The 26,888-nt window shown below is 42.9% G+C and overlaps 1 protein-coding gene across 1 annotated transcript in view; it reads right to left on the bottom strand.

The window, feature by feature from the left end:
• Nucleotides 1–323: 323 nt before the first annotated feature.
• Nucleotides 324–26,888, bottom strand: part of LOC308305703 (traf2 and NCK-interacting protein kinase-like) — a 133,825-nt gene continuing 107,260 nt past the window's right edge. Inside the window, exons 20-32 of the mRNA XM_080750539.1 lie at nt 22,866–22,934; nt 20,927–21,033; nt 20,420–20,522; nt 20,091–20,231; nt 19,591–19,705; nt 18,539–18,709; nt 17,735–17,878; nt 16,775–16,909; nt 14,958–15,058; nt 13,774–13,923; nt 5,634–5,793; nt 3,027–3,166; nt 324–1,446 (exon numbers count right to left, since the gene is read on the bottom strand). Coding sequence (XP_080606665.1) covers nt 1,363–1,446; nt 3,027–3,166; nt 5,634–5,793; nt 13,774–13,923; nt 14,958–15,058; nt 16,775–16,909; nt 17,735–17,878; nt 18,539–18,709; nt 19,591–19,705; nt 20,091–20,231; nt 20,420–20,522; nt 20,927–21,033; nt 22,866–22,934 — 1,620 coding nt within the window. The 3' untranslated portion in view covers nt 324–1,362. The remainder of the gene's footprint in view (nt 1,447–3,026; nt 3,167–5,633; nt 5,794–13,773; nt 13,924–14,957; nt 15,059–16,774; nt 16,910–17,734; nt 17,879–18,538; nt 18,710–19,590; nt 19,706–20,090; nt 20,232–20,419; nt 20,523–20,926; nt 21,034–22,865; nt 22,935–26,888) is intronic.

The raw sequence follows: 26,888 nt of genomic DNA, 5'->3' as shown, positions 1-26,888 counted from the left end.
ACTTATTTCAATGTCTCGTTTGGATGCTGATGTCGCTGATTCAGATGGGAACATCACTTCTCTCTGTTCTGTTCTGTCTCTGGCATTTCACCATACAGTCCCACACATGCACCTCAAGGGCACGTGTTAACACACACACATACGCACGCACACACACACACACTCCTGAATCATATATAGATGTGCTGTACAATTCAACAAGTTTTGGACGCCGAGAGTGCCTCCAGACTGTTTCACAGGGAAGAACAAAACGAGAACAAATGAAAGAGGAAAAAGAAAACATTTGCGATAAACAGAATGACGCTCTCATTTGTTCATGTTAACGTTACAGTATATCTGATGCAGCACCTTCAGAGTTTATAAAAGTCTTGAGTGTTAAGAAGAGAGGGATCGAAGGTGACAACGGAAGGAAGGAAGAGTCGGAGGGAGAGAGCACGAGGACAGGATCTGGGTGACGTGTTGATGACATCTTAAAGGGACGCGGGTTTTGATCTTTGCATACGGTTGCACCACCACCACCACCACCACCCCTTCCTCCCTCACAAACACAACCAAAATGTGCGGCCAGGATCCAGTGTCAGGCAGAGGGAGAGGATGGTGAGGAGATGTGAATGAGCAAGAGGGGGAGGACAAGTAGACGATGGAAATCATATCAGGCACTCCCGCCACGCCTCCCCTCCACTCGATCACGCGGCCATCTTGTCTATTTCTACTCTACTGTATGTCCATATGAAATATGATGTATCTATTCTTCCCCTTTCTGGGATGGGGGAGATGGGGTGGATAGGAGGCGGCTGGAGGTGCCAGGATAAAGAGAGGAGACGTGACACAGCAGCACCTCCGGAGAGGAGGTAGGACACGAGGAAAGGTAGACACGGGGGAGGGGGAGGGGTATAGGGTGTTCTACAGTTGTTCTACAGCTGTTGAAGACTTTAGAATGCACTGGTTCATTGGAAATGAAACACACAGAGAAGGAGAGAGAGAGACAGATAGAGAGAGATAGAGAGAGACAGAGAGAGAGAGAGAGGGTAGATAGCCAGTGGCACCAGTATTGCCAGTCACTTGTGCAGTGATGGCTTCTGTTTGACCCAACAGAGTATCCATAGTAACATATCGCTTTAGTTAGAATCAAGTCTTTGTTTATTTGTAGTTGATTTTGTTTTCTTCTCTACGATATCTTTGACATTTTTCTTTTTTTTTCTTTCTACAGTGTTTTAGGCTCTCCAGTGTCTCAAGAGTTCAAGTTCTGGCCTTTCTAGTCCATCGGTCGATTTGATTGGCGAGCGATGAGCCTCGGGGCTGAGATGGATTTCTAGGCTGGCCAATGGGGGAGCGAGGCAGCAGGGCCAGTGGGCGTGCTCTTCACCAGTTCATCATGGAGTTCCTGTTGAGGGTCATGAAGAACACCTGGCTACTTCCTCCAGAACGGACAGACGCAAAGAACACCTGGACAGTGGACACATAAAAAACATGGATTACAGCCGTGCTTATTGTTGCTGACGGGTGGGATCCATTCATGTCCAAAACTGTTCCCTTTTTATAATTTTTTATTTTATTTTATGAGAAAATTGTGAAAATTGTGTAACTGCTATTTTTACTACTTTAGTGCAACACTCTTGAAAATGTGGAGATACAAGGAGATAGCAACAGTCTCAAGCTTTGACTTTTATTTCGCCTCTCTATTGCCCTCTACTGGATGTTAACATTTATCATAACATAAATTAAAGTTAACATAAATTACACCAATTATTTTTACCCCCTTTTTCTGCCCAATCGTTATATGACAATTGATCCCTCCTCACACACATTTCTGTGTTATCACTGCTGTCATATCCTACTGACTCACCTGCCACTGAGGAGCCCCCACCAGGAGGACGTAGAGCCTTCGTCCTACTCCTCCCGCGCAACACTCGTAGGAATACATGCAATGACCATTGTCACCCTTCCCGCCTGGCTTCCCTCCCTCGAACACGGGCCAATTGTGTTCGTACAGACGCCCGACACATAGCCGGTTGCACCACGGTGGAATCAAACCAAAAACCTCCGTCGTGGTGGGCAGGGACGCCACCCGAGCGCCCCTGTCAACATCAATTTTAAACATTGTCTACAGCAGTGGTTCTCAACCTTTTCAGGCCACAACCCCTACAAGAATCATATTTTAACTGGGGACCCGCCACCCTACAAGCACTAAGAGTTGAGGCATTACATTTTGTACAACACGGTTCTATTGTGAAAATAGCTCACAACACCCCTCGCAAGCATATAGATCGGCTATTTTCACAATTTCTGCCTCTAATATTTGACAATTTAGCCAATGTTTAATTTGTCATTTTATAGGTATTAACTCATTGAATGCCCTTTTCAAGATGGCCGCCAAGTACCAGGATGCCACGTTCCTAAATTTCTAGTGCACGGATCAATTTTTAGTGCACGGATCGTGCACGCCCATGCACCATATATGCACCATATATGTAGTACTTTTTAGCAGCTTTCAAACAAAAAAATCCGCTTGGAAATCCGTTCAGGCATTCATGAGATACAAGCCTTCAAAGTCAGACAAAACAGCCATTTTTGACATTTTGAAAGATGTGTTTGTTATGGGGCTAAACATGCAATTTCGCAATTGCGATCATGCCTAATACATTTGAGGCATTTTTAGATTTTTTTTTATAAAAAACTCGGGAAACTCGGGCTGTGGCAGCCTGGGACTACTGTAATAACTCGGGAAACTCGGGCCTTGGCAGTCAATGAGTTAAAAGGTCCATAAATTGTCACTTTAGAAATGTGCAGATACCCTCTATACACGTAAACTGTATGTCGGTTTGTTTACTTGTTGAGAGAGAAAACAATGTTAATGCACATTAAGCTAATCATCTGGGAACCCCCAAAATAATTTGGGGTCCCGACCCACAGGTTGAAAACCACTGGTCTACAGAGAGCCATGGCTCAACATCTGGCCCAAAATACGGCAAAAATCATTATTATTTTTCTACCAGAACACAGTGTCAAATTGTCACCAGCCTCACCTTGTCATTTCTTTCACAGAGGAACTTGAGTCTCTGGGCTCTCTTGTGCATGAAGACTCCGTCCAGGTGGCCAGTCTCCACTGAGCGGATCTCAATGGCTTTCTCCCCCCACCCCATGATCTGGTTGGAATGGATATATGCTGGAAAGGAGAGACGGGGTCAGTGAAAATGCATTTCTGTAATCGGAGGCTAGTTTACAAATTATGTTTATTATTTTTCTGTTGCTTTCTTATTCGCTTTTGTACTGTACTATTATCGCTAACTCAATTTTTCTTCTTTTTTTCCTCCTTTCTATTTTTCATATAAATCAGTGCTATTGTACACCCTTTATGTCTCTGTGTTACTTTAAAAAATTAGTGCTGTCCGAGTTAACTAAATTAATCGCAATTAACTCACCGTTATGTTAATCGCGATTAATTATTTTAATCGCAATTAATCGCATATTTACAAACATTGCTACAATATCGGCTATATTGGCTACAAGGTCCATCCCTGTTGATGTAACAAAAAATACAATGTATAATTAAAGCATAAAGGTGGACACAACAGTAATCATTTAGCAGATCCTTATACCCATCAGCTGCAGTCTGTTTAATGCAATACCATTATGATTTATTCAGGTTTTTAATTGATTTAGAATAAAAGATTAACATACTTTTGCATAAATCCAGCAAATATTTATACTCCCATGTTAATAGGGCCACAAAAGACTTGAAAGATATCCCTCTAAGTTACATTGTGACCTGATAAATGCTGATGACTTATTTGCGATTAATCGCACGATTAACTACATAAATCATGCGATTAATCGCGATTAAAATATTTAATCGTTGGACACCACTATAAAAAATATATTGAAACAAAAAGTATTAAAAAGCGCTTCGGCTAAAAACCTCCCAACTCCATTGGATCCTCATCCTCACACTGCCAAACCAGCTAACTAACAAAAGAATGGATTCCGTTTTGCCCAGGTGAAATGATAAGTTTGTTATCAGCGAGCCATAAGCAGATTTCATAGTATACAAACTAAATTCTGCCAGTCTAATAACAGATTTAGTTGTTTCTAAAGCACTTCCTAAATGGATAAGACTGTGGAATAAGTGTATGTGTGTAAGTAAGTACCACTGGCTGCCAGAGGATGGCAGTCAAGCACAACAAATGCATTTATTCACTCCCAAAGACAAGGTTTTCAATGTCAGACTACTGAGACTTGTCCTTAGTCCAGGCCACAATGCCATGCTACAATCTTTACTTTTATCATTCCAAACAATGATAACTGTTCTCGGTGAAGTTAATCAAACGCTATCATGGTTATATTTGAAAGGTCTACCATCATCAATATCATCTGGCTATGAATGGTTAAACTGGGAAGCAGACAAAGTTACTAGCATTAGTCAATGCTTTCTTTACCTCTGACCTTTTAGCAAGAACACTGATACACCAACTGACTGACAATGGGGTTTAGTTCTAAAATGCTGGTAACCAAGCAATTGCAGGAGAAAATCCAGTTTCTTTCCACATCATGTCTATCCTCCTCCTCACTTTTGTTTTATAACTTATTGTCGATGACAATACGTTTTTCGGTAGTGAGAGTGGGGTTTGAATGTACTAAATGAACCCCAAAACCCAGTTCTGCAGACCTCCTCTTGCTATTGATCTGCACCAAATCCATTGCTACCATTGTCAGACCCACACACACAAACACTCTAAAAAACTTTAAACTTCTGTTTCAGTGGGTTGCTTTTCTGTTGTTGTATTCACTGGAATTGGAAATCAATGTGCCCTCCTTGTGCTAAATCCATTAGGGCCCATGAAACCTATTCTACCAACAAAATAACACAAAAATCATTGTCGAAACACAGGAAACAAAGGATTCATGTTTGAAGGTTCAAACTTATTATGAAAACAAGGCTGCTTAGAATCCCTCCCATCGTGTCAAAACTCAAAATGCCCTTGAGCAAGAAGCTGAACACTGAATAATGCATAAAATGTGAACACACTGACACACAGGGGCCAGTGCTGCCAGATTTTGCAGGAAACAAGAAACCGGGTGTACTGTACAAAAACAAGCCCAAAAGAAGAGACCAGTTTTACCATTTGAGCCCTATATATGTTTTATCAATTAGGTATTAAAAGTTAAATATCTAATAAAAACTACAAAACATTTCAAAACATGTACACACGCACAATTCCACAGTAAGCTGAACATGTTAAAAGTTTGAATGGTGTTTCTAGGTTGAGTTTGCAGGAGTAGATAGGTGCCAAAGTTTTGACTTGAGGAGAATATAGTCTATAAACAGTGAGAACAACTATAGAGCCCAAAGTGGCTTATCGTCGCTGTCCGATGAAAACCTTGTATGTCCAAAACCGTTCGTTTTGCATTCATCATTTTAAAAATGATTCAAACTAGTGAAAACAGCCGATCTACAAGCACACGTTGTGTGCTTGTAGATCTGCTGTTTTCACTACTTTTGTGAGACGGCCTTGTATGATGAAGCAGGGCTTTACTTGGTGAAAAAAAGTACAAATTTGAAACTTGGAGATACGAGGTTTCCACTCAACAACAACGTTATAATAGGTGGCAACGCAGCACACAGGGGGCCGTACCGACAGAGGTGGGCATCTCTCCCCATTGGAGCACCACGTCCTTGGTGATTCGTCCGTACGTGTTGACGTAGACGCCCTCGTCCTCGTAGCACAGCAGCATCTCCATCCCATCGGTCTTAGGCAGCACGACGATGGCATGGGGGGTCACCTGGCTCTGGATCTAACACACACACAAACACGTTAGAACCTTGAATCCACCTAATTAAATTGTGTTTTTTATTTTAATTTTTACATTTTAATACTACAAAGGGTCGATGTGGTTTAGGGGGAAATGAGGGATTAAAAATACTTTGCACTACGGGGACCCGGCTAATCACTGATTACCTGCTAATTGGATTGGCCTGGACCTCTTAAAAACTGCACAAGCACATTTGTAAACCTGGTCCAACAAGGCCAACTGTCAGGTCTATGAGCAGAACAGGCTGTATGTGCGCGTGGTCATCTCCACTCCACTTCATGTTTAATATTAAATTAACATGGAGGATTTTACTATGCGGCTAAAGGCTGATAATCACATTGTTTAACAAGTTTTGTTCCATATAAAAGGTCAAACAGGCAATCCAGGGAAACCACTTCCCTCTGCTCGCCATTTAACAAAAACGACATGAATGTTTGGAGCACACACACACACACACACACACACACACACACACACACACACACACACACACACACACACACACACACACACACACACACACACACACACACACACACACACACACACACACACACACACACACACACACACACACACACACACACACACACACACACACACAGTGTATTAGCTTGAATGGGTGTACTAATCCCCACGTCTATCCTGGAGACCCGCTACGCTAAGCAGCATCCCAGACAGTCATAGGGTTGCAACTCAAAGACAGACTTAAAACGTCGAACAGGGGATTAAAACAGTACTGTGGCTGACGAACAAGGATGCTGAAAAATTCATCTTAGCCTTGGGAGATTTCACTTTCACTGGAACTCTGCAGAATGGAATATAAACTTGTTTTTAGTAGCAGTAGTAGGTACTGCAGTTCAGCGGCTCCCAAATAGCCATAGCCTCCTTTTTATACTATACTAGTCATATTTCATTTCCTTCTTTTTAACCCATTTAGGCCTAGAATTATTGAATGCTTTAACCAGTGAAAAATAGCAGATATACAAGCTCACAGCGCGGCACCGAGTGCCGCGCTGCGAGCTTGTAGATCTGCTATTTTTGAAAAAGTCGTGAAAATGTGTGCAAATCTTTGAATATATGTATAAGACCGTAAGCCACTGGGGTTGGTCGGTACCAACTGAGGGGAATAATGCTCATAGTGATTTTTGTCATGGTATACATGTCTAGAGTTAGAAAATATGTGATAGCCTTGCACCAGAGGTAGCTTTATGGGTGCTATCATGCATTTTATTTTATAACACTAGGCGAAAATTACTTGGGTCAATTTATGAAAACATACTACTTAACCCCCCTATATAAAAGGTTTTTCAACTAGTTATGTTACCTCTAGGCATGCTTAAGAACACACTAAAGATGTAGGAATTTATATGTCTTATAAAGCCATCATTTTCAAGATGGCGTCCAAAATGGCTGCCTGGAGCTTAAATAGCGTTATGATACTGTTCAACCTATAGAAAGGTGGTATTGGTTATCTAACCCAAGGTTTTAGGGTTCAATGAATGTGGCTGAATCAGTGAAATTACCATCAGTTAATAATTATGTATTGCAATGATCCAATGATTGTGATCATTTTGTTAAAAATAACAAATTGTATTTCAGTTGTGTGAGGGAATCTGTGAACTTATGGTGATTCATATGGGTACCTGGGGGGCATAGGTGTAGGGTTACAGTTATATATTCAATTGCCATTCAGTCTTAGGCCTATGTGCTAAAGGTCAGGTTAAGGTCTCTCACATCTTATCACTCCTTATCCAGGTATCCAAGCAGGCAGCAGCTATGGTCACTGGTTGACGTGTAGAGTGTTCACCTCACAATTGACATGTTATACAGTCATTCCTCAGCTGCATTGCAATACTGTTGCAAAGTTCAGCTCTGGAAATGCATATGGAGGGCTGACAGGCAAGTTCAGTGGTAATAGTCTTGAGTGTATCAGCTGCACTCTGAAGACATTTGAACAGATACAGCAGCAGTCTACTTGGACACTGTGCATCCGACTGGCTGACATTGGGTAGACAACTTAATTCTTCCTACTGTATACTTCCCATTCACCAGTTTGAACATGCAGGGAGACACCTTGTCAATAGGTTGTCACCTTTTCTCTCATGACACATGATGAAGTGTTTCTTCCGTGCTGGCCATGTGCAATATGCTTGATATATCACCCAGTGCCTGCTGAGATGCATGGTCTCCATGCCATAGAGGCTAAGCTAGAACTTGTCTGTCAGCACCATAATGGATTCTGGATCACTGTCTCTGCTCACCAGTCTGGGGAGCAGACTGAGAGAGCAGGAATGATGCTGTCATGACGCATGTGGGTAGAGTTGACTGACGCCTACCCAAAATGTGCAGTAACAGTAGTAGGGAGTCTAAGCACTGGTGTGTCTTGGTTGTAAAATATCGGGTGTATCCACACACAGAAAGATCACTGCCCTCATCTCTTCAATCCCATTATTGGTAAATGTCCCCAACAATGTGCATGGTAATATCCTTTAACCACATAAGATGTCATCCTGAAGAGCAAGAACAGAGCAGAAGCTGTTGAGCATGGTGGGCACCTTCAGTGCTGGTGATAGATAGGCTACTGCATTTAGTCATGATGAGGCAGACATCACAAAGACTTCCTAAATTCCTATGACCCTGCAGCCACCTCTGGAACCTCATCCTTACATCCTTACTGTGAGCCAGTCAGGAGGTTGAAGGCCAGGAGGATGCAGTGGGTGGACTTTCTGATCCTAGAGTTGGAGAATACAGATGTAGTTGCAAAAGATACATATTGCCATGTTATTATATAATGTTATAATTATTATTATTATTATTATTATTACTACCCTTATTAATGCCAGTTCTGTGTCATACCAATGACAGTTTTCACAAACACTTTATTAAGTGAAAGATGAATATTCATCAAGTTGTTTCTATTTGTTGTTCTCCCAGAGGTCAAATGCTACCTTGACCTGACCTTTAACGTGTGAGGTATGGATTCTACACATATGAAAACCAAGAAATTAGAGTACCCAGGTTTTCTATACTAGGACAAGTGGATCAAATAGTGGGCATTTTGGATATTTTCTTACACACTTGCACTATATTTTGTTTAATGAATTTCACAATACATTTCCTTAGAATGGTTTAAGGAACTCTTTGTGTTACATCTTTCATGAAAACAAAAGTACATCTTATGTAATGTAGTCAATACACTACAGTACAGTATGTTGTCACTGCCTTTTCTAGAGATGCTACTTTTAACAACTTTTATGAAAAACATATAGTCTGAGCTTTATCCTTGCCATTTTTCAAAGACAGAGCATCAATAATAAGGGAGAATCATCGGTTTGAAGTAGAATGCTTAATTTGGATTTTGAAAACTGTGTTTTGGCATGTGATTATAGATGAAGTGATAGCACACAGAAAGCTACCCCAGATCCAAGGCTCTCACATATGTCCTAGTCCTAGGGATGTATACCGGTACCTTCCCAAAAGTCAATATGAGAATCATTCCCTCCCAGATGGTACCGATGGACCCCAAATATGGGGCCCTGGCGTATTATGTCATAATTAGTCACTATATGTCACTGCCTGTAATAAAGAACAATTCTAGATATGCTCATTTTAACCACCTTACTGGACAATATATATAGTCTGAACTTTATCCCAACCATTTTTCAAAGAGATGGGATGAATAATAAGAGAGAACCAACCATCAGTTTGAAGTAGAATGTTCCATTCGGATTTTGAAACGTTTTTTTTTTTTTGCATGTTATTATAAATGGAGTGATAACACACAGAAAGCTACCACAGATGCAAGGCTATCAAATTTTTCCTAATACTAGGGATGTATACCTTCCCAAAAATCACTATGAGAATCGTTCCCCCAGATGGTACCGATGACCAAATAATGTGGAGCCATGGTTCACAGAGGATTATGTCATAATTATAGTCACTATGTTGTCACTGCCTGTAATAAAAAACTATTATAGATATGCAAATGTTAACAACATTAGTGAAGAATATATAGTCTGAGCTTTATCCCAACCATTTTTCAAAGAGATAGGGTCAATATTAAGAGAGAACCATCAGTTTGAAGTAGAATGTTCCATTCGGATTTTGAAAACTGTGTTTTGGCATGTGGTTATAAAAGGAGTGATAACACACAATAAGCTACCTCCACTGCAAGGCTATCACATTTTTCCTAGTACTAGGGGTGTATACCTTCCCAAAAATCACTATGAGAATTATTCCCCCCAGTTGGTACCGATGACCCCATATGACCCCATATAGCTCACCGGCTATATTGTAAGCGAACGTTTGTAACTAAAATTTTGCTTCTGGGTGGTCCCTGGAACTAGATATTTTGAAATGGGGGTCCGTGGCCAAATAAATATAATTTTGGGGGTCCTTCACATGAAAAGGTTTGAGCACCACTGAAATAGTAGTCTCTCAAGAACAGACTAACTGAGCTCCAGTTAAGTGAAAAGGACCTTTTCTTTGACGATGGCTGGCCAGATTTCTGACATAGAAACACAGGTTTTTTCCAAAAACCTTAGAAGGATTCAAAAGACACTTATAGAATCGGGTCAAAAGTCTAATTTTCACGATTTTTCAAAAATAGCAGATCTACAAGCTCGCAGCGCGGCACGCTGTGAGCTTGTATATCTGCTATTTTTTGATAGTTAAAGCATAAAATATTGCGTCATAATGTGTTAAGGCCTAAATGGGCTAGTCATATATCATTTCCTTCTTTTTTAATTTTCTTCTTTCCAATTGGCCCTCCGCTATAGGTACATGAAGAATGTATGCAGTTTCATGTTTTGTGTCTCAGAAAACAATGTCCCAATTTCAGAACAAGCACTTCAACCTATGTAGCCGCTGGATGGAATATTTAGCAGATTCTTGTTACCCAATGTGGAATGGAAACAAGTGCATGTGAAGCTAGTTGTCAAGTGACTGAGGCCCTCTATTGACCTTCAACACAGAATGACGGTCAACGTGTAGCTGCTCAGCCACTTTGCTAGCCACTGTACGTGTCAGCACCGTAACCTAGCAACACCACTTGGGAGGACAGGACAAGATGGCATGGTCGTTTAGAGTGGGGGCATGTGCCCTTTTGGATTTATGACAAATTGACTGTTGTGAATGTTTGAGTGTGTTGCCACTACAGTCTCAAAACCAAAAGCAGAGGCATCGAGTGACCACTTTTGAACATTCAAGCTTAAGTGGCCATTTCGTCAAGTGTTGAGTGAGAGCGGCTTGTTGCGTGCTTGGTTTGAGATCTGGACGATTTAACATTTTCTTAGAATTATACAGGATTAGTTATTTTTTGTGTGAGAGTATATTTTCCAGCTTATCATGAGAGCGAGCACTCGTCTCGCAGCATTCAAGGTTTTTCCATCCATTCAAAAGCGTTCCGACGCTGGCACATCAAACGTTATTCAGGTCTTGTGAAGTCTCTGGCGAGTAAGATGAATTAATTCCGCTAAACGGATCTTTGGGTTACGCTATCCACACATCTGTATGATAATGAATCATATCTTACACAGACACCTCTACGTCTAGCTCTACTGTGGTTCCATCTATGATTTTTATTTGTATTTATTTTTTATCAAAGCATCTATTGATCTAGCCTAAAGGATTAGGGGGCGGATGGCAGCATGTCACCTTCATCTGTCGGGCAGATTGGAAGAAGGAGGAGTGAGAGAGAGAGAGAGAGAAACAGAAACAGGAGGAACACAGTGAAACAATAATCACATGGTGAGGAGCATTCACAATATTGTTGCTGTCAGGTGGAAACCTTGTACGGTTCCTTTTTTATTATTATCCCCCCCAAATAACGAGTTAAAATCTGTGAAAATATCCGATCTACACACATCGCCAGGCATTGTGGGCATGTATATCTGCTGTTTTCACTACTTTTGTGCGACACTCTAGGTTCAGGGATGTCAAAGTCAAATACACAGAGGGCCAAAAAACTAAATTTGCTACAAGTCGAGGGCCGGACTGGTTCAATGTTTATTTAAAACTCACAATGTGTCTGTAACGGATCGCGGCAATGCGTTGTAAGCATGCAGAGTTTATTTATTTTGATGGGGAAATTACTTTCTTCTCATTGAACTGTACAGCAGTTGCTTGTGTTGCTTTGCTTCGATGTGACAATGTGGAGGATGGCACGAGTCACGGCCGCATACACAACACGTGAAAGCGCTGTTTTACATCCTCCTTTCTAGATCCAAATTTCCCTTTTTGGTTTGTGATTGGTTGGCTTCGGCTGTCTGTCTAAGGAAAGCATAAAATGTGGTGTGGTTGGCTGGCCGAAAATCTGGGGGTCCCTGGAACAAAAAAGTTTGCAATAGGGGTCCATCCGTGGAACAAAATATTTTGAGATGAGGGTCCACGGCCAAAAACACATTTTGGGCGTCCTTAACCACTGATAGGCACATTCTACAATGTCTTCTAAATCATAACAATTTTCTGAAAAAAACTTATGTTGCCATCAGTGTTTCTCAAACTTTGTCATGTGAAGGACCCCCAGAATGATATGTATTTGTCTACGGACCCCCATCACAAAATATTTTGTTACAGGGACCCCCAGAAGCAAATATTAGATTTTAGTCTATTCTGCATCTATAGCTTAAGGCCTCAGACCCGTTGGGAAACGAGTTTGGGGGCGACTTTGAAAGAGGGCGACTTATCTGGCTACCGGCCTGAATTATCTGTACATTTAGCATGTTGTGTTACGCTGTTTTGCGTGCGGCTGCGACCTGCGGGCCGGTTCCAATAGTAATTAAATATCATCCCGGGGGCCATAGATAATTCATTCGTGGGCCGGATCTGGCCCCCGGGCCTTGACTTTGACATATGTGCTAGGGCCTTAATTTACAACAAAACGGAATATGGAGACATGAGGTTTCTGCCGGACAGCAAAGATACTGTATATAGGTGAAAAAAACAACAACATTGAAATGTAAAAATCATAATGACTACAGCACGAAAAGGAACGCGAGCATTCACTATGGTTAATAAAATGTAAAAAATTAATAATAATTGGCATGCAGTATAACAAGGGCATTAAGGCAACGCATGCGGGGGAACCGTTTGACTCAATACTGACCTCAGCAAAGGCTGAGATTGGCAAACGGGACGGAAATCAATGTAGCCAGTACAGTAGCACAGTGGCAGCAAATGAAGTGTTCAGTTTTCAAAATGAGATATCCACTACTTGAAAGCAGCATTTACCCTCTCAGTGAAATGATTGATAGCGTAATGTGAATATAAAATATCATACGTCTTAATAAATAGCAGGTGATCCCAAGTCTGAACACTTTTATAGAGTGGATCATCTATGTTTTAGTCCCTCTATAATGCTGAACTATTATTTTAGATTTCAAAACTTGGCATACTGTAATGCCATAAAAGATGGCATACTGTTAATTGTTCTTCTACACTGCGTTGGAATAACACCTACATATTGTTGCTGTCAAGCAGAATCTCCAAATGTAAACTTTCTTTTTAAATGTTTTTGCGTCTTTTTCATACTTTGATATACAAAAGTGTCACGGACGGTAAAAGTATGTGAAAATATCTGATCTACAAGCTCACAATTCATTGCGTCGCATAGTGTAGATCTGTTATTTTCACTATTTCTGAAAATGTTCCATTTCCAGGAAAGTACGCGTTTTGGACCATTACTTGAGGTGTCCACATGACAGCAACTATATGACAAACAGCGAGGTGGAGGATTTTACCATCATAAATCATGCTCTTTTCATGGACGTCAACAGGGACGCCAACAAATATGCACATACACACCTAAAAATATACATTTATGTCACTGTCTGCATAAAGAACAGAAACGAAGGTCCTACTCTATACAACGAAGGTACAAAAGCTGGCACCTTTGAGCTCGTACGCACACACACGCACGCACACACACACACACACACACACACACACACACACACTTACATGGGAAGGGATATAGATGTCGTAGGGGTTGCCAGAGTCCACGTCGATTACATGGAAACCCACGCTTGAGCCGTAGATGACCTTTAACCTCTGCCCCTCCTCCACCGTCAGGTCAACCAGCTGGGGTCGGTGCTGCAGCTCAGTGAACGACTGACCATCAGACAGACGGACGGATGGAGAGAGAGAGGGAGAGAGGGAGAGAGAGAGAGAGGGAGAGAGAGAGAGAGAGAGAGAGAGAGGACAGAAAGAGAGATATTTGGGTGAAAGTGAGAGAAAGTAGTGGAGGAGTGGGGGGGATAGAGAGAAAGTAAGTACATTTTATTGAAGGGGTCTTCAACGTTTTCAGGCCAAGGACCCCTTAGCTGAGAGAGAGATGAAGCAGGGACCCCCAGATTCCATATAGTAGTTTCATCGTTTCACAGCACAATCAGTGTATTTTGGATTCATGTCAATTTGTGTTATCAGATATGTAACCACTTGAACCGTCAATACCTAATAAACTTGACCCTTCACTCTGTACTTAGTGTGCTCTTTTTCCCCCCCAGTAGTAACTATGCGGACCCCCTAGGGGTCCCGGACCCCCTGTTGAAGACCCCAGTTTTATTGTATAGCACCTTTCCCAGAGAGAACTCACACAGAACATACAGTACATCACGGAAATAAAAACACAGCATGAAGTATTTAAATGGTTAAAAACAACAACAAAAACTGTACAATTAATCTCAGTAAACAAAACCTGCACACGCATTACAAAACCTGGAGGATAAAATCAAAGACATAGAAGGGCATCCCATAGTCTGGGAGTTGCATGCAGACTGACAAGCTCTGTCACCTTTAGTAATTAACCTGCTACGAGGAATTACCAAGAGCCTGGAGAGATGCAGACAAATTTAATTGATTGAACACAATCAATTATCAGCCCTGAGGCATGTTGCAAAGGAATGGCTAACATGCGTGTCTGTGACGTGTGTGTGTTTGTGTGTGTGTGTGTGTGTGTGTGTGTGTGTGTGTGTGTGTGTGTGTGTGTGTGTGTGTGTGTGTGTGTGTGTGTGTGTGTGTGTGTGTGTGTGTGTGTGTGTGTGTGTGTGTGTGTGTGTGTGTGTGTGTGTGTGTGTGTGTGTGTACGTGAGTGTGTGTGCATGTGCGTGTGCGTGTGCGTGTCCGTGCGCGTGTATGTGTCATACCTTGAAGGCCATAAACTTGTGGTAGGGTTTGGGAGCCCAGGCATAGATTTCCACCGAGTTCTTCAGGGCAATCACCAGGAACTTGATCCTCTCATATTTCACTGGAAACACAGATATAAAGGGGTTCAATGACAGACATAAAAGCCGTCATACTGTATGCATGAACGCATGCAAGTGTAGATGTCAAATCGAGCCCTAACCAACCTAAAATTGAGAAATGCACACCCACATCCTTACTTACACACTGACAGACAGCATAAACTGTAAAACAAATATGGATGGTGGGAACCCATTGGTTTCTATGCTGCGAAAATGAAGCTTTTTTTGCCCTTGTATGGATGTTGCCGTATTGTTTTAATGTGGGTACCAGGAATGCTATTGGCTGCCAACGGTCACGTGCAACCGCAAGGATACATGGGACATTGTCTTGAGCTTGCCGAAAATAAAGCACACGAAGAAGAATCATCACAAACGCCTCCTACAGCATACCCTGCTTTAACATCCATTATCTATCTATAAATGCGAGAAGTCTCTGCGTGTGTGTCTGTCTGTCTGTCTGTGTGTGTGTCTGTAATCCGCGTATCTCGAGAACCGTTCGTCCCACCGGCTTCAGATTCGGCACGCGCGTTCCCCGCCGCGGCACGGAGTGCAGTGCCGGGTCTCGACCGACCCGACGCGCGGTTTTCCCGAACCGGCGAGAAACGTTCGGAATCTCCTTATGCGGGGTTGATTGTTGACATCAGGCTGTTCCGGAGGAAATCGGCGAAAGCTCTGACTCATTGTGACATCACTTCATAAAAGGCTCTGACATCACGTACGCCACATGAGTCAACAAAAAATCTCTGTGAGTGTGTATGTATGTATGTAATCCGCGTATCTCGAGAACCGTTCGTCCCACGGGCACGCGCGTTCTCCATATATGGGCATAAAATGAATGCCCCCATATATGGGCATAAAATGGATTGCAGACAGACAGATACAGATATCTCCATATATGGACATAAATGGACAGAGGCAAACAGATGGTCAAAGATCTCCATATATGGGCATAAAATGGACGCAGACAGACAGATACAGATATCTCCATATATGGGCATAAATGGACACAGGCAAACAGATGTTCAAAACGGGTCCTATGACAACAGGTATAATGAGGTTTGCATTAAAGGGGGAACCGGCACTGTGTCTGCAACACATTTGGAGGCACAGACAGATACTCCATATATGGGCATAAAATGGACGCAGATAGACAGATATCTCCATATATGGGCATAAAATGGACCCAGAACTATAACTGCAGTGATCTCCATATATGGACATAAAATGGACAGCGACATACAGACAGACAGATACAGATAACTCCATATATGGGCATAAATGGACACAGGCAGACAGATGGTCAAAACGGGTCCTATGAAAACAGGTATAATGGGGTTTGCATTAAAGGGCGGGGCATTCATTCCCTATTTACATTGTTCCGAGTTGGCCAGGTCGCCGACTAGACGCTGGGCCGCCCCAGCTTCTAGTAACATAAATTGGAGCATATTTTTACAAAACGCATATCATGGTGATTGAAACGAGGCTTTGAACTAGCGACAGGAACCATAAAGTATTTATGACAATGTTTATGAAGGTAAGAAAATCAAATGTAAAAGTTCAGGGGAAATGAATGAAATCCTATGGAGAACATGTTGCTTTTGGTACCAGAACAACACAATTAGCGGCCAATCATAGGAACTTTTAGTTCTGTGTTTGCTTCATTTTAAATCCGGTCAACTGGCCCCCTGACAGACACACACGTGTGGACACATCCTTACCGACTTTATAATGCACGCAGCCCTCCAGCTCCCCCACTGTGATCCAACCCTGCTTCTTCTCTACCTCCGGGTCATTGTGCAATATCCTGTTCCTCAGCCAGGAGAGGTAGTAGACACGCAGCTTGTTCTTCTTCCCTGAGGAGTACATGCATCATTACTTTAACCATTATTTTATGCTTAACTATTAAAAAAATAGCAGATCTACAAGCTCACAGCGTGCGCTGCGAGCTTGTAGATCTATTTTTGTAAATGAAAGCAATTTGAGCAAGTCTTTGAATATGTTGACCCGATTCTATAAATGTCTCATAAAACAAAAACATGTTTCGATGTCAGTGGTGCCCAAACTTTTCTATGTCCCACAAAGGACCCACACAATGATATGTATTTGGCCACCCCCATCTCAAAATATTTAGTTCCAGGGACTGAGTTTACATATATTCAAAGATGTGCACAAAATGTTCAAGATTTTTCAAAAATAGCAGATCTACAAGCTCGCAGTGCAGCACTCGGTGCCACGCTGTGAGCTTGTATATCTGCCTGATGTCTCCGTTTAACGATATGGACTTGCAGCAAATCCCGGTGCAAATCCTCCCAACAACTCCTCCAAACGTTTCCATACTTTTGGAGCGGTCACAAACTGCACGCACATTTCTATTCAAGACGGCTGCCATGGTGATAAATGGACCATTTGCTTAACAAAAGATGACTTTGGCAAGTGGGCAGCAATTCACGCCCTCACCAACACCTTCATCAGAATCAGTACATTTTGCCCAACTCAAAATGTAAATCCTGGCTACGCAACTGTGTCAAAGTAATTCATCAAATTAATGAACCCATTTATAGCTCTGAAGCAGGCTAAAATGGGACATTCATTCATTAAAATGTATAATTACATGCAGTAAATGTGGACGTGCGTGCGTGCGTGTGTGTGTGCGTGCGTGGACTGAGTGTTAACCTAACCTGATATAGTGACCAGTACATTGAGGCCCTCCAACACATCCATCTGCAGGAAGCGTCGTCTGGTGATCAGGTTGTAGACTTTGCCCTGACCACTGCGGTCCAGCAGCATCAGACCATTCTCTGTTCCCACTAATAGGTTCACACCTACACACATACAGAGACTCTCTCAGTTTTCTGACATTTTCGCACAAATGAAAAAAAGTCCCAAAACGTCTAAACCAGTGGTTCTCAACCTGTGGCCAGGGGACCACTGGTAGGCCACACGGTTATTGCAAGTGGGCCCCCAAATAATTGCAACCACTAAGATTGTAATGATTATTAGCCTGGAAACCAGAAGAATCTACCATTGCAAAAAGAAAAAATTGGGGTATATTTGGTCTGGCACCACTCAGTTGTGATTGGATTCCAATATAGTGAGGGACCAATCTAGGCCCAGTATGTAAATGTGGGGCAGGCTTTTATTATTCTGACCTTCCAGAATAATATCTACGCAGTGATATTTGTCTGGCCACGCCAGGCTATATTATAACATTATAAAAAATATATGAAGTTAAAAAAAAGAATGGCATCGTCATTAATTCTTAAAAACTTTGAAGAAAAGAAAAAGTCCTTGTGAAATGGTGACTTAACACAGCAGTGTCAGATTGGTGGGCCACATCAGAACCTGGAATCAACATTAGTATCATTTAAGTGGTCAGGTTGGTGGACCGCCAACACTTTCCAAGTGATTTCCAAGTGGGCCCTGATCCAGAACAGGTTGAGAAGCACTGGTCAAAAACATTTAATCTCAAGTCAGACTCTCACCCCAGAGCGCGGCACAGAGGATCTCAGAGTTGAAGCGCTTCTTGTACTTGCGGATCTCCGGTGTGTCACTGTGGGGCCTGATGTTAGTGGGGTTTACGTTGACCACGGAGATCTTTCTGGCTTCGTTTAGTCTGGCCTGTTCCTGCCTCATCAGCTCATTGGCAAACATGGCTAGAGTGAAAAATATAAAAGTGGTGATTGAACAACTATTATTGTTCGGTTTAATAAACAACATTGTCAGTAGAAATGAAATCGAAGTTGATATTACACAAAAGTCAGAGATACGGTACAAACATAGATTAAGTCGAGGGTCTTCAACAGGGGGTCCGGGACCCCTAGGGGGTCCTCAGAGTTACTATAGGGGGTCCTCCAAATCTTTGTGTGATAAAAACCTTTTTGTTATTTTTCTATATTAACCACTTGAGTCCTTATTCTGAGAACTTTAGCCAAAAATAGCAGATCTACAAGCTTGTAGATCGTCTATTTGTGTAGAGGGGTAAAAGAGACGACTAATTACAGAGTGAAAGGTCAAGTTTATCCTATCTGATGGAGGAACCAGAAGTGGGGTGACTGTTTCTTTCTTTGTTTTGTTTTCCCCTCTGCGTTCATTCATTTGTCTGGCCTGCTGTGATGTTGATGTGATGTACGTGCTCTTTGTGTTATGATTATTTTGTATTCTTTGGGGTTTTGTTTTTGTGGGGGTTTTTTGTTTGTTTATTTTTTGCTTTTCTTGTGATGTATATGTTGTTTTGAAAGTAAAAGTAAAAATAAAAATAAACATTGTTTAAAAAAAAAGAAAGGTCAAGTTTATTAAGTATTAACGGTTCAAGTGGTTAAATATCTGAAAACACAAATTGACATGAATCCAAAATACACTGATAATTGTGCTGTCAAACAATGAAACAATATGGAATCTATGCAAAGGTTGTGGGGGGGTCCCTTCTTCATCTCTCTCTCAACTAAGGGGTCCTTGGCCTGAAAACGTTGAAGACCCCTGGATTAAGTAATTCTGGAGTTTGTGAACAAGGCTTTGCTGTGATTGGTTTACTTACAGTGTAGTTCACCTGCTGCTGAGGTCTCATCATCTTCATCGTCCTCATCATTGGTTTGATAGATGCGTGGATCCACGAACGGAGTGAAGGAAGCTTTGGAGCCACCAACACCAAACTGTGAGAAAAGGAAACAGGCAGAGTTACAGCTACGTATGTTCAGCTTTGATTAAGCCAGTGGTTCTCAAAGTGGATTCCAGGGACTTTGTGGGTTCCTTTATGGGGGTCTAAATTGACCCATACAAGTCTGTAACTCTGACAGTTATTCAAATGGAACCAAATGGACCCCAACGGGTCCATTTGGTTCCATTTTTATGCTGTCAATAGTTAAGGTGAGACCTTGAAATGTAAACGTTTGAGAAACACTGGATTAAGCCATATACATAACCCACGCATTCCTCGTAATTGACATTGATCGTAATCGATCCAGGCAAAAAGTTTGAAATAATGGTAATATTGATTTGAAGTGTGTGTGTGTGTGTGTGTGTGTGTGTGTGCCTAACCTCCGCCATGTCACTCAGCTCCTGCAGGGCCGTGGTGGGTGTGGCCGATGGGGAGTTGCTCTGCTGCACCAGGTCAGGCAGGTTACCATGGTTACCAATGCCATTGCTCTCTGTGTGACCCCCTCGCCTCCTCTCCTCTGTCTGAGATGGATGAGAGAGAGAGAGAGAAAGAAAGAAAGAAAGGAAGAAAGAAAGAAAGACATTTCAGATCAGTTTGTCTATCTCTGTGTGTGTGTGTGTGTGTGTGTGTGTGTGTGTGTGTGTGTGTGTGTGTGTGTGTGTGTGTGTGTGTGTGTGTGTGTGTGTGTGCGCGTGCGTGTGTTCCTTACCTCTCTCATCACCAGAGTGCCGTCTTTGGAGCTATTGTAGGCGTCTCCGAGAGGATCCTCTGTCAACCCTCCATAAGACTCCCCACTACCCTGCACTGCTGGCCTGCAACACGCATGCACAGGCACGCACCCACAAAGGGAAGGAAACCCAATCATTTGTATGTAGTAGTTGCATGACAACTCTGTATATCTACAAGTATACTGACAACTTACTGGCATGGGAAATGTTCTCAAGACACATAAAGACAACTTCAGTCTTAGAAGTTTTTACAAAAACAAAACAAAAAATAATATTATAGAGACAGGGGGAGAGAGAGAGAGAGAGAGAGAGAGAGAGAGAGAGAGAGAGAGAGAGAGAGAGAGAGAGAGAGAGAGAGATAATGATATCTAGCCTATATCTAGAAAGCTGACAGATTGACAAACAGGAATATGGATAGAATGATGGTAATACAGAAAGATGAAAGGGGAAAGAGCAACAAACAGATGGAAATGAGGCAGGCATCTTACATGACGCGTGGGATGTCACTGACAGCCACCGTCCCATCATGCCCCACTGTCTCGCCATCCTCGTCGCTGCTCTCTGAGTCGTCGCTGGAGGAGGAGTAGTCTGTCACCTTCATCACAACAGAAAGACATCAGAGCAAATGTTACCGGGGCGTCACAAAGGGGGGGGGGGGGGGGGACTGAGTTACTAGGGCCCCATGGTGGAGGGGCCTTGATTATTATATACTTTAGCTATTGAAAAATAGCAGATCTACAAGCTCACAGTGCTGCGCTGCGAGCTTGTAGATCTGTTATTTTTGAAAAGTCATGAAAATGCGTGCACATCTTTGAATGTGTATTTTTTAAGCGAACATTTTTAACTAAAATTTTGCTTCTGGGCGGTCCCTGGAACTATTTTTTTTGAGATGGGGGTCCGTGGCCAAATACATATCATTTTGGGGGTCCTTCACATGAAAAAGTTTGAGCACCACTGACATAGAAGGATTTGAAATATTCTGTGCCGCACTGTGAGCTTGTATATCGGCTATTTTTTAATAGTTAAAGCACAAAATATCAGTGAATCCTTGTAACCAGGGCCCAGAATTTGGTGCGACACCCCTGAATGTTACGTCTGTGCAAATTAGAATTGCAATGTATGGGGACCCACAGGGCACAAAGACAAACAGACAAGAGGAAAAATAAACCATCTTCATCATGATCAGCGCCGTCAGATCTCACTTTGAAAAACACTCTCGACACAAACCCTATTCTGGGTATGTCATAATAATAGGCGAAGATTCGTCCAAAATAAACTAACTACAAGCTCACAACGTGTCACGATGAAAGCTTCCATTTTCCCCACCTTAGGTGTAAGGGAAAAATGGCCCGGTCAAACCCTGGGCAACCCCAGGCAACGCACTACTGTATATAGGGTTTAATTGGTTAAGTGTGGAAGGAAAGGAGATTCTTAGCTATCATCCCCTGTTTTTATTCCTTTTTATATTTACATTTTCAGAAAGATACTGTGTGTAAAAAAATACATTAATAGTGGAAATAGCCGATCTGCAAGCTCACACTATGTCGCAATTACTAATTAATAATCTCAATTGCAGTAGGAGCGAGATCATTTAGCGACCTACAACCGGGTCGCGACGTGGTCGGTAGTTTTCAGCGACCGGGTCGCTAAATCGAGCGACCGGGTCGCTAAATCACCGACCGCGCCGCTAAATCGACCGACCCGGTCGCTAAATCTACCGACCTGCCTGCAGTTTTAGGTCGGTAGATTTAGCGACCCGGTCGGAAGATTTTGCGCCCCAGTCGGTCGATTTAGCGACCCGGTCGCTCGCTTTAGTGCCGCGGTCGGTGATTTAGCGACCCGGTCGCTCCATTTAGCGACCCGGTCGCTCGCTTTAGTGCCGCGGTCGGTGATTTAGCGTCCCGGTCGCTCCATTTAGCGACCCGGTCGCTCGATTTTGCGACCCGGTCGCTGAAAACTACCGACCACGTCGCGACCCGGTTGTAGGTCGCTAAATGATCTCGCCCTCTCTCCTCAATTGTGTGACAATCTTTCCTACATATTTAGCCCACAATTTTGTAACTCATTTGTCACCCAGTGCCAATTGCCTAAGCTGTAATCCTGGGCACTGCTCTCCCTCTGCCAACCTGAGGAGAGCCCCGAACTGAGCTCATGCTTCCTTCAGTACATGAGGAGTGAGCAGGCCGCTTCTTATCACCTGTCAGGGGGGGAGCTTCCCCGGGTGGACGTAGCGTGTGGAAGGAACATGTTAGTTCCTTTCCCCTCCAACAAGCGCCCCGTCTAGCCAGGGGGGTGCATTATTTTTGTGTGACAATTACTCGTCATGACTCATGAGGTGTGCGTGCGTGCGTGCGTGCGTGCGTGCGTGCGTGCATGCGTGCGTGCGTGTGCGTGCGTGCGTGCGTGTGTGTGATCATTTCTGTGTACCTTGACTGGAGGTCTGCTGCCCTCCTCCACTCTCAGCTCTCTGAGCTCCTTGGCCAGTGCACTGAGGTCCTGGAGGCAACACAGAGACAGGGACAGACAGACAGACAGACAGACAGACAGACAGACAGACAGACAGACAGACAGACAGACAGACAGACAGACAGACAGATTAACCTCAGAAACATTGACATTTCCATTTTCTCCACAGAGGTGGGGCGACACCAGGGCCCGTATTTATCAATCACCTCAGAATCACTCCTCAGGAATTAAACTAATGGTTTTCTAGCTCTAAAAATACTCCTTCAGAATAGAACTATGAGGATTTTATGAAGCTTCCTACGTGCACTTTCAGTGAGATGAGAACATCTCATTTGAGCATAAATTACGTCATAATTTTAAAGACACCAAGTGGAAAACATGATGTTTTTTGCTGATAGTTGTGCTAGGGATTTGGGACATTCAAAAGTACAGTATAGGACCATCTCCATAGTCTTTTTTTATTTAAATACAGACAATAGCACCACTTATACAGTAATATGTGTCTATACAACTCAGCAAAAGACAATCTATTACCAAAAGTGATCAATAAATCTAACAATGATATCTATTGATTTGCAAATTGCATGGTAGGTCATAGTATGTCAGCTGGCCAACCACTCCCAGTTCTTCCTCCCCTATGCTTTGGGAAGTGAGCTTAATAATATGCATCTACTGTAGAGTAAGACACAGACAACTCCAGGGCAGTTTTTGAATTATATAACAATGAGTGGTGGGGAACATTTTATTAGTATTACTGAGGGTAATTAAACCATATATGTAAACGTAACCCTCTCTAACCTAATGCCTAAACCAGAGGTCTTCAACAGAGGGTCCTCAGAGTTACCACAGGGGGGCCACCAAATCTTTGCGATAGGATAATTCTTTTAAATGAACAACTTGCGCCCTCGCATCACTATTCTGAGGAGAACTTTAGACAAAAATAGCAGATCTACAAGCTCTTGAGAGCTTGTAGATCGGCTATTTTCTGCAAATAGGTTTGGTGTAGAGGTAAAAAAAAGAGCAGACCAAGTATTGTCAAACAAGTCAATGAATCTATCTATGAAATCAATGAAAATCTGCATCACACATTTATACAATAAATCTCTCTCTCGGCTAAGGGGTCCCTGGCCTGAAAACGTTGAAGACCCCTGGCCTAAACGTAACCAGGGAACACATCTCAACAGGATGACGCATGCCTAAAAATAAGCAGGAAACGCATGTTGGGGGGATCTCAACTCAACACAACAAGAAATCTCAAGCTCTACTAAATCCTGCTGGAGACCAGATTATAAGTTTCCTGGGGTTAATAAAGTTTATGACACTCTTTTACTCCTATGGCTAAAAGTAGGACCAAATGTGCTGAAGATTTTGGGCCGGTCAGGACCGATTTCCTCTGAGACTATGATGAATATGGGCACAGGTCACAAATAGACAGAGAGAGGAGCGAGGGGAAGAAGAAGAACAGTGGGACAAGCCAGTCGGACATCTCACTGACGTACAGCAAGGTCACCGGACAAACATGTGGGCCCGTATGCCTAAAGTACCTTAGAACAGGAGCACTGAACCAAAGACCAAAGACTTATAGTAGTCCGAGCGTTTCGTGCACAAATCGTGCACTTTATGAAAGAAGCATGAAGTTTGGCACACATAGAACATGCCATATGGAACATTTTTGGCTATAGGGACATCGCAGATTTGTCTTGGGGAACTTGTGGGAGCCAATCAAAGTTGACTATACAGTAAAATAATACAAAAAATAAATATGCTTTAAGTAGCATGTGAAGGGTCAAACTAGGGATTCTGAATCCAATGCAAGCATTTGTTTTGCACGAAAACCATTCCTTTTCGAAACACGGCCCCCACAAAACTGTGAAAAGTGACGACTCATCACTAAACCATGGTTTTATGGGGCCGTTTTTAGCCTAAGGAATGTTTTTCGTGCAAAACAAATGCATTGGATTCAGAATCATGAAAAAACCCTAGTTTGACCCCTCACATGCTAGCATATTTATTTTTTGTATTACTTTACTGTATAGTAAAGTCTATGAGACGCCAACTTTGATTGGCTCCCACAAGTTTTCCAAGACAAGTCTGCGATGTCCCTATAGCCAAAAATGTTCCATATGGCATGTTCTAACTATGTGCAAAATGTCATGCTTCTTTCCTAAAGTGCACGATTCCATCAACATACTGCCCGAAATGCCCAAACTATAGTCAAGTTCCTATGAGTTGTGTGATGTGACTGATCTCAGTTCAGCGCTCCAATTCTTGGTGAACACCACAAGGGAACTTTATGAATAGGGGCTCCCCCCTAGAATGGCAGAGTGGGTTTGCCGCACCGTTGGGAGGACAGCAGCAACAACACCCCCTCCCGCACTAACCCCCCACCCGAAAATACCCCCATGCCAAGAGGACCGTGCTCCCTCCCTCCCATTCAACCCAGTCGACCAGACCAAGTCATGCGGGAAGGGGGCAGGGTTTGGAGGGGACGGGGGTCCATCATAAACGGTGGGCTTACCAGCTCCTCCTGACCCCAGTAAAGTTGACAACAGAGAAACAGGAAGAGAGATACAGCACTATTCAGAGAGATGGTTCAGGCACTTTGCATTTCAATCACAACCCATGTGTGCACGCACTACACTAGCCCTGGAATGGCTGTGATATTCTATACATTTCATGTATTACATATACACAGCCATAGCTCACACCCACTCCCTCCCGGTAGGGGAGTAGTCGCGGCGGCATGGAAAGTTGTGATTAATTACCCCGCACCAATAGCAGTATCTGCTCTTCATATGTTCAGTCCTGCAATCATTTCGGGCCCCATTGTGTGCAGAGAACATGGTCCATGTGTGAAGCTCGTGGAAAAGTGGAGATATTTTACTGAACACACATTTTCTGCCATGTGAAATTAGATGACAATAGCTGACACCGAGTGGCAGCAATTAATTATTGGGTCAGAACACAATGCAGCACTAGCCTACTACTTTTTTTTATTATAATCTTTTTTTTTATTATAATCTTTATCCCACGATTTTGTAACCCATTTTGCAGGCAGCTTCTTATCACCTGACAGGGGGGAGTTTCCCCGGTTGGACGTAGCGCGTGGAAGGAACACGTTATTCCAACCAGTTCCTTTCCCCTCCATCAGTTTGAAACTATATGAACATTTCTCAACATGGAAATGATTATGACGATTATGCAAAATAATTGCGATTAACTCAAATAATTGCGATTAGACGATTATGTAATCATTGTGACAGGCCTAATTCTGTTCAGTCTGTGTATTATTCAAACCAAGGATTACTGCATGTTTTTGTTAGGGTATCTACCCTAGGAGACAAGCAGAGAACATGCAAACTCCACACAGAAAGGCCCTTTCGCCAACCCCACCTAGGGTGTGGGCACTGATGACCCGGAGGAGAGAACATGCCCCCCAGCTCCCACAGCGTCCCCCGGCGGGAATCGAACCCAGGACCTTCTAGCTGTGAGGCGAAAGCGCTACCGACTGCGCTACCATGCCCCCCAGCACTACTACTTTTAATGCCGCCGCGATGCTTCCCCTCTCCGGGTGGGCTTGGGTGTGAACTTTTGACGTGTATATGTAATATACTAAATGTATGTAAGATCACACCTATTCTTAGACTAGCACTACACCACACAAACACACGCACAAAGGCGTGTGCATGCATACACACAGTCATGCACACAAATGACCTGTACAACCCGTGAAAACTCACTTGCACGCACACACACGCTCCTGTACTAACACACTCACACAGCATGTCTAGTCAACAATGCCCTCAGTCAAACACTGATATTCGTTGAAAGGAAAACGTGGGATCTTCCTGTGAGAGCAGCCTCCTTCTCCATGCCAAGGGGTTAAACAGAGGGAAACTGAAACATACTGAAATGGGGGGGGGAAAGGTGTGTCACTGACCTCGTCTATGGCTTTCTTATAGCTCTGAGCAATGGAGGAAGGAA

The sequence above is a fragment of the Nannobrachium achirus genome (assembly GCF_963921795.1).
Source record: "Nannobrachium achirus genome assembly, chromosome: 20".
Taxonomy (NCBI): Eukaryota; Metazoa; Chordata; class Actinopteri; order Myctophiformes; family Myctophidae; genus Nannobrachium; species Nannobrachium achirus.
Note: the sequence above shows the minus strand (reverse complement) of the source record. Positions and strands in the feature narration are given on the sequence as shown.